The sequence below is a fragment of the Carassius gibelio genome, chromosome A20 (genome assembly GCF_023724105.1).
Source record: "Carassius gibelio isolate Cgi1373 ecotype wild population from Czech Republic chromosome A20, carGib1.2-hapl.c, whole genome shotgun sequence".
Classification (NCBI taxonomy): Eukaryota; Metazoa; Chordata; class Actinopteri; order Cypriniformes; family Cyprinidae; genus Carassius; species Carassius gibelio.
This window is the reverse complement of record NC_068390.1, coordinates 619494-628588: the sequence shown is the minus strand read 5'-3', so window position 1 is coordinate 628588 and position 9095 is coordinate 619494. Positions and strand designations below refer to the sequence as shown.

General features: G+C 35.0%; 1 protein-coding gene across 5 annotated transcripts; it reads left to right on the top strand.

Annotated features, from left to right (window-relative positions):
- Positions 1–347: 347 nt before the first annotated feature.
- LOC127938336 (transcription factor MafG) lies at positions 348–6698 on the top strand. Of its 5 annotated transcripts, XR_008148671.1 has the most exons (4): positions 348–955; positions 1553–2025; positions 4622–4687; positions 5267–6698. XR_008148671.1 is itself a non-coding variant. In XM_052534882.1 (3 exons), the coding sequence occupies exons 1-2, from the start codon at positions 920–922 to the stop codon at positions 2003–2005; spliced, it is 489 nt and encodes a 162-aa protein (XP_052390842.1). In that variant the 5' UTR covers positions 348–919; the 3' UTR covers positions 2006–2025; positions 4622–6698. The 5 variants fall into 5 exon arrangements, 3 of the variants coding, with proteins under 3 accessions (XP_052390842.1, XP_052390843.1, XP_052390841.1); XM_052534882.1 differs by having other exon boundaries at positions 4622–6698; XM_052534883.1 differs by lacking the exon at positions 4622–4687 and having other exon boundaries at positions 349–955.
- Positions 6699–9095: the final 2397 nt, after the last annotated feature.

Sequence of the window (9095 nt, the reverse complement as noted above, 5' to 3'; positions counted from 1 at the left end):
TCGAGTCTCTGTGCTGGCAGGAGTTGTACGTGGGAGGGAGTGAATGAACAGCCCTCTTTTCCCCCTCAGTACCCATGGCTGAAGTGCCCTTGAGTAAGGCACTGAACCCCCAGTTGCTCTCGGGCGCTGGATCTATAGCTGCCTACTGCTCCGGGTGTGTGTTCACTGTGTGTGTGTGTTCACTTCGCACTGCTGTGTGTGTGCACTTGGATGGGTTACAGTAAATGCAGAGCACCAATTCCAAGTATGGGTCACCATACTTGGCAAATGTCACAACTTTCTTTCTTTTTCCTTTCTGTAAATGCAGATTGTTCCTTTGGATTCTTTGGCAAAGCTTTTGCATTCCATATACTTTATAGATAAAACCTTTTTGTTTTATAGATAAAAAGCCCCAAAATGTACACCACTTAAAAAAAAGCTTATAATGTAAATAAGTTGCCACAGAATAAGTGTAACTCAATTTTGACAAAAATGTCAAATAAAACCTTATAATTCCAAAAAGATGATGTGTTGTATATGTGCTTTCTAAGATCAATTTTTATCACTTGGTGAATGATAAAATAGATTTAAAAAACCCATTGAGGACCACTTGCATTGAGAGAGGGACCTTAGTCATATGTAGATAGCAGAAGAGAATCTCTGAGTAACCACCCAGTTCACCCTATACTGCATAGTAACAAATGTAAAAAAACACTTGTTTGTTTTTGCTATGAATCTATTTTGCAATCTGTAGCATTGAAAATTTTCAACCAGGAAATTCTATAATGGTTTCAACAAAGAGAGGTTAACACATATTTTCTGTCTTAGAAATGTATTGCATGAATTTAATTTAATTTTGGAATTAATTTCTGATCTTTGTGAATTCCCTTTTGTATTCACAGACCTGTCGAGTGGGGCAGTGGAGAGTGGCTCTCGTGGTATGACTACTACAAACAAGGGCAACAAAGCACTGAAGGTATGTTCAGGTGATATTTCCACAAAAATACTTCTTAATTCAAATCAGGAAAAGTAGAGTATTAAACCACACAATAAATCACACTGCAATTATACTTTTCGTAGCCCGTTTCTGCAACTGAATAAAAAATTTAAAAAGGTAATCGCGACTTTATCTCACAATTCTTTTTTTTCTTGGAATTGCATGATATATATGCACAGTTGCAAGTTATAAAGTGGTTAAGAGTTGTGAGACGTAAACGCACAATTGTGAGGAAAAACATCCGAATTGTGAGATAAATGTCCGTTTTTAGTTTATTTTTATTCAGTGGTGGAAACAAGCACATTTTATGGTAACCGCAAATTCATTAGCTACCATGAACTAAAATGAGCAATATATTTTTACAGCACTGAGAAAGCCAACATACTGATATGCTTTTTAACCTTAAGATTACTATTATTCTTACCCTTCTTTTTCTCACTTTGCTGAACATGTGCTGGATAAGACTCATCACTGCAGCTTGTTTGATATTAAAGATAATTCCAGTTGCTCTCAAGTCTTCCCTGGACTCCTTTCCCTCTCTTCTCTCTTGATCTTGTCCAATGTGTTTCCCTGCAGGTGAAGCGAGAGCCAGGTGAAAATGGCACAAGTCTTACGGATGACGAGCTGGTGTCTATGTCTGTGCGGGAGCTGAATCAGCACTTGCGTGGTCTGTCGAAAGATGAGATCCTGCAGTTGAAACAGCGGCGGCGCACACTCAAAAACCGTGGCTATGCCGCCAGCTGCCGCGTCAAACGTGTCACACAAAAGGAGGAGCTGGAGAAACAGAAGGCGGAGCTTCAGCGGGAGGTGGAGAAACTCGCCTCAGAAAATGCTAGCATGAGGGTGGAGCTTGATGTGCTGCGCTCCAAATATGAGGCTCTCCAGAGTTTTGCCAGAACTGTGGCCCGCAGCCCTGTTGCCACTGCCAGGGGCCCTATCACATCTGTCATAGGGCCCCTCATACCAGGCAAAGTGGCTGCCACCAGTGTCATCACCATTGTCAAGTCCAAAACAGAAGCACGGTCATAATGCACAAACTAGGAACATCTGTAAGTATATTGGTCAGTGTTTTCATCAGGCACAGGGTAACTTATGTTATATAATGTGATAAAATTCAGCAAGATGATCTGCTTGGTGACCATAGAATATCTAAGCTAAAGTACACTAAAGTTTCTCTGTTGTCATTTACAACCCTTGTTGTTAATGAACAACAATTCTGATCAAAGTATCATTAATCAGAATATTTCACACTTTAGGTTCACAAATTCATTATTAGAAAAACACGCCATGTACACTGAAAAAAATATACACATTTTTTTTAAAGGTAAGTGGTTGCTAACCATTTATTTTGGCTATATTTTTAAAAGATTATGTTGAAAATTTGTTAACTAATTTTTTTATTTAAATATAGCTAAGATATGCAACCACTTACCTAAAAAAAATTCTGTCCATGGAACACAAAATTTGTTTATGTGCTGCTCTTTCCAACACAGTAGAAAGTATGCACTAACTGGCAATCTCAACAAAAGTTTTTAAAATACACCATAAAAGTATAATAAAAACAGTCACAAAAAATTCACATTGTAACATTTATACCTCCTGTGATTAAAGACAAAAGAGTTGATACCATTTGTCATCAGTTGGGGTTTACTAACTAGTAAAGTGACACATTTCTTTTAAATTTACAAAAAAAATATCTAAATTAACGCAAGTTACTTCATTCATTATTACCTCTCCTATCCCAATGTTGAGTGAAAGGGCCTTTACAGTTGCCAAAAATATAACTTTTTATTTTTTGTTAGAAAAAAAAATGTAACATGCATTTATTAATGCAAGTAATGCATTTATTCCCATAAAAAGTAACACAATTAGTTGCCTTAAATATGGTGTAACACTATATTGCATTACATTTAAAGTAATTTTCCACAGCACTGTTGTCATGGACATCAAACCTGAAGCAGTGCATCTTATGACACAAAATATTTGTGCTAATAGAAGAGAGGGAAAGATTGTTAATGAATAAATTGGAGTGTGTTACTTATAGAAATATTTTGTTCTTTTTGGGGCTGGACAGACATGGCCACTGTATGGATTCACTGTATGGAAAAGAGCATGTACATTCTGCTAAATCTCCTTTTTGTGTTCAGGGTTAACTCTTCCATTTAGCTCCAACTTGAGTTACATGTGCTTGATATTGTCCACTGAGTGATATACAGAAAATACAGTAAATATATTCACTATTCTATCAGAAATGGCGGTGTTCCCTCAATACATACTGATCTTGTAATTCACAAAGTGAGCAAAAATTATTTTTCAGCTATCTTCAGTTTTCTTTCCTGTTAAGTTCAATTCCATTAGTGGAATGATGTTTACAAGTTATATTCAGAGGAATATGACCAGGAGAGGCAATAAACTACTGTATTTATGCATGGGAGAGCCGAGGACCTGTTGAGCTGTCTGGCAGGTGACGTTCTTCTTTTGCAGATATGAGAAACCCTTTTCTAAAAAAAAGATATCGCAGAGAGAGGAGGCATTTACTTGTTTTTAGAAAACTGTGTTGGTAAAACTGATCATTCTAGAGCTTTGTTCAGAGTCGTAGAGCTGTGGTTTTGTTGTTCTGTGATTTGTGTGGATGGGCTGGTCTCAAATCAACCCAGCACAAGCTTTATTGTTGAATTGTTAGCAAATGCTCTCTGATGTCTTATTCCAGCTACTTTGTTGTTTTCTTTCCTGAATAAGAAAACAGAAAAAAAAAGTTATTTATATGAACAAAAAATAGTTTGATATCAATTTTGCAATTGTACCAAAAGTGGCTTATTATTGAAGTCTGATTGCTTTTCTAGTAAGTAGGCACGTGCAGTGGGGTAGCGCGTGGCGTGCTGTGTATGTGGTCAGGTGGCAGTGTTGTTCACTGTGTAAGTGTCCAGCTGTATTCTTTAAATGGATATTATAAAGAACTATAGATGGTGTACAGAAGCCAGTTGTTCATATTGGCTTTTTCCATATCTCTGTAATGAAGATGTCTTGCACTCAGAACACCTGACTTTTGTTGAACGATATAATTTCCAGCTTAACTGCAGCTATAACTATAATAAACCCAATGTGTAGCTTCATAATGGTGCATAGCCAGTCTGCAGTTCTCTTCCAGCACAGGTGGTTGGGCAAAACACAATTTATCCTTAATGTTTGAGGGCAAGAAAAATAGCAAGACCTGAATTTAAAGTTGAGGTTCTGTTCCAAAACCTAGTGAATTGTCAATTTTAAGGCATCATACAGTATATGCTCTCCCAACATATAGACTGTTGTAAGACACACTAAATAAGGAGGCATGGCATGAATGAGTGACAAACTCACTGAAAAAGAAATGCATCTATCTATTCTCCAAACCACTATATAATAAACAGCCAATTCTTTATGAGCAAAATGTACAAGTAAAGAATACAATAGAATGTGACTTGATTTGATTGTCATGTCAAGTTGAAGGATTGAAAATCAGTGTCCGCTAAACAGGAAAGGTGGATAAAGATATTACATTTAACTATGCTGACGATGCTGCCTACCGTATGTCTACAGACTAGGGTTTGGAACAGAGCTATAATATTTAAAAAGTTAATTGACTGTCAACCCTGTCATCTTGCTCTTTAGAACTACATACAGTGCAAAGATATTTGAAATAAGCTTCATGAGACTCCTCTGTGAGAGATGATCAGGGTAAGTGAAATGCACAAATGAAATGGGCTTATTTTGATATGCTATTCCCTGTTGTTATCTCAGGACATACAGTATGTTTAGTGTAATATAAAAATAAAAAGCACCAGAAGTACTTTGTCTTCTCGCCCTGACTGAAAATCAGCTGAATCAGTGAAGTGAACAGAATATACATAATATATATGACTTGTTCGCTCTATATACCAAGTTGTATATGGCTGAACAAAAAAATTTGATTTATTCTCTGCAAATCAGCCCCTTAAACATCAGTTCTAATAAAAGATTTTCACTCTTATACCCAATATTATGCATCATATTATGTCTATCATTATCAAATTAAATATGTAATAAGGAGGATAACGTACAGAAGCAAAATGAACCCCTTCAGTTGATAAAAGTTCTAATCCTGATTACATAGTGGAGCTTATTTTACAGCAATGAGCAGTAATACGTGGCTAAATAATGAAGACCGCTTTCATTTATGGATGAACTATTAATTTAAGGAGAAATTAACACATTGAAACTGATTCACTGTGACAAGAATGCACTGCCCTTTTACCTCAACTCTGTCTCACATTATAGATTCAAGACCAGATTCTGAAAACCTTTCAACCCGCCATCAGAAAGAGGTTTTGCAACAGTAAAATATGCATCCCATGTTTTCATATGTAGGTTATATTCTTTCAAAGACTGGTATGTTTTTAGCGCTTATTGCTCGTATAATGCACTCAACACATCCAAATATCTTATTTTCTACTTTTGAAAAGCAGCTTTTTGGAGCATTTTTTTTTTCATCATACTTGTTTCACACAGCACTTTGTGCACTCTGTGGTGTTTAATGTAGTTCTTGGATAAGTGCCACACTGTACCCTTATGTGCACATAAATTGTTGATATTCTTGACCAATGATGTTTGTGGTAGTTTGTATTTAGGACTATTGTGAAAGGACTGCTGAGTAGGAAGATATTTTAGTGAGATACAGTCACTGCTGCAAAGCTAAATGTGTGTTTATTAGCTCTGTTCCAATCCAAGTTAGCATCCGAGTGCATCATAGGCACATTCCTGACTCGAAGGCTCCAGCAATCTTGCAATGCTTTCTAAGAAAACCTGTTTTGGCCCAATTCTAAGCCTTTGTGGCATGCAGTAAATCCAATTCCAAAATGATCTTCTTTCAAAGAATTCCTCCAAAATGTAAAACATCCTTCATACATTTATTTCATTCAGTATAGAAATTATAAATAAAATGAAAGAATAGATAAAAATAATTCCGTTAATTGAAAAACGTGGATGTTTGGCGACATTCTTATTTCAGAATTAGTGGTAACTCTTTTACAACTACTGTGAGAAACACTATCTGTCTCACAATATGTCATTTCAGTTCCATTTCAGTTAACATGTCTATGTAGCTCACTAAGTTTTGGGACAGAGCTATTGTCATTGCTAAATTAACTGTATTGTGGCTATATTCATTTAATGGTAGGCTATGCAACAGGCCTTTCGATGTTTTTATTGGTTTTGAATCATTAATGAATCCTATCAAAAAGCAGTTGTTTTTTTTCCAGTCAGCACATTAATGGCAATGTTATCAAGCTTTAGGCTTAATTCATAATTTTCTTTCTTTGGTGTGCAAGTGACTGTAAAGGGTTTTATATTTGGCACTAAGAGTAGTTCTTTGTATCAGATTCGTGGGTCAATAAAATAAAGATATGAAATATGAGTTTAGGATTGGTTAACATTGATAGAATATGTTATGGTTATTTTTATCAATGGGTTGTAATAAGATATATTGCAGTGCTTTGTATAAAACACAGTAACAAAATGGGTGAATTGTAACTATTTATTGATTAAATTGTTGTACTTTTTTGCAATCTAGATACAACACTGTATTCATATTTAATGACTGTGGATTTGAACCATGCAGTTAACCATTTTTGAGATGTGGCTAAGTTATTGATTTACTGTTGTACAGCTTCTTTTATTTTGTATTTGACTAATAAAAATGTTTTGAGAAAGATCCAGAACATGAGGGACTCAAATACTTTTTTTTTTTCTTTTTTTTTTTTCTTTTTTATAAATGCAGTATAATCATAGTATTATTTGTTACCAAGTTTGAGAGATATGATGATTATATAATTGGTTATGTTCCATGGCATGGTTATTGACCCAGTTCGATTTGTGTAAAAATAAACCAGTGGGGAAGGCTTATTGCTGTCCAATTTGGTTTTAGGAGACTGCTATCATTTAGATGGCACAATTTCTCCCTCTGTGATCCAAAAAAAGATGTCAGTCGACCTAGTTTAAGCAACCTCTGAGAACATATTTTTGGCCTGACGTGAGTAAAACACTGGAGTCATGAGCGATGTTGAGGTGTGTCTGTCCTAAATTTGGGTTTGTAGAATACAAGGCAATTTTTTCCTCTGTTCAGACATGTTTGCCGGCCTAAATGCTTCTTTTATCAAGACATTTCTCTCAGCTTTTAAACTGTGGGCCTAAAAACATAATTTCAATAAAATAGGCTCATACAATTGTCCAAATTAATTTAGTTTGATTACATATGCATGTCAAAGCAGCTACATAACAATGCTTAAAATGTATTATTATTTGTAATTTAAATAATTTTTAAATTCAGAATAACTAAAACTGTATTACCTTATTATTACCATGCCATTACTGTAATAGATATCAAGGTGCATCTTGTCACTCCCATTATTCAAATTAGTGATTTATCAACAGAGTAATCATTAAACATTGAGAGACCACTAAAATAGTGGCCTCTTCATTGGCAATTATTTTAGCCAATATATTTGTAATTATTATAAAATATATATTATCTAGTAGTTGACCAGTCCATGGGACACCAAGAGTTCCTCAGAGACATGCTCCCAGAGGGAAGCCAAGAGTGATTTGGCACATGGAGGGGAGAGGTGAGTGGATGGGTGTTGTAGGACAGCATTCATCATTCTTACCCACTTCTGCAGCAGGTGCTTGCCCTAGATCTCTCAGCCTGGAGCCAGTGGCACAATTAATGGGGCCCATGCACCATCATCATCGAGACATACACTCTTCCACATCTTTTTTATCTAACAACATAGCATCCTGAGGGAGAAATATAGCATGGGTGTGTTAGGAATAGAATATTAGCTCACTATTTACGTGAGAGTCTTTACAAATAGTATGTACTGTAAAAGTGATCATTTAATGCAACAATAACTGTTGCAAATAACAGTGTGCTACATTGTCACATGATGTTCAGTCCAGTTATCATCTTAGAGGGAAAATTATTATTTTGTTATAAATTTTATGTGAAAATTTAGCAGTCTGTCCAAATAATAAAGGAGATGTTTATTATTTGTATTTACTCTCATGTATTTGCTGTTGGATTGACAAAGCCTTGTCTGAAAATTTAAAATGCCCTTTAAAAGTCAGACCATATTTGACTATTTCGTTGCCAACAGACCTTTTAACTTTTTGTGTCATTCTGTAAATTAGGGTACATTTCATGTCCACTGATTATAATTATTTATTTGCCCTTATCTCCATTAAATTAAAATTTCTGGAGTGTCTTCTTTTTGAAGTGAGTGGTCAAAATAATAAATAAAAAAAGTTAAATAGTGCATCCTAGTTCATGTACTTATGCACTATTATTTGCCATTTTTATCATAAATAGTGGAAGTAGTGTGCTCAATCACACACACAAAAGAAAGGAAAAACCAAAGGTGTACTTTAAATACCCAGATAATGCACTTAATTAACAATAAATAAATAAATAAAAATAAAATGTTGAACTGTCACAGCTACATGGTGAAGGAGGAGTGGCTATCACACTCTGGTTATGAATGACAAAAATATACTTTTATATTCATACAGGTATATATTTAAACATTTGCACTTCTGTACTCTGCACAATGACAAGATTAATCTAATCTAATCTAAACCTGCAGACTGGATACACTCAATATCAATGGTCTGTCAAAAAAAAAAGAAAATAATAATAATAAATAAATCGGGCGATATTAAAGTATTCATGGATAAATGCAAGAATAAAAATGAGACCATTACCAGATTCAAATACATGAAGCGATCACTGGTATTTTTTTATTTTTTATATTCTTTCATTGCATTTATTTGTAAATTCATTCAAACTTCTCCACAAAAACCGCAAACCTCAGGGAACTGTTGAATCTGGCGTTCAAATAGAAAACATGAGCAAGAATAGAAACTGCTCAAGTAAACATTGCCAACAGAACCAGTCATTACCCTTCCTTGATTCAACCAGAACATAAAACAAAATCTCCTTGGATTTGTCAAAATAAGTTAGGCTGAGTTTTACTCCAAGCAAATGCTAATGGATGGTAACTTACAGCCTATACCTCCAGGAAAGGACAAAATCTGAGTGCAGATTTGCTCTGAT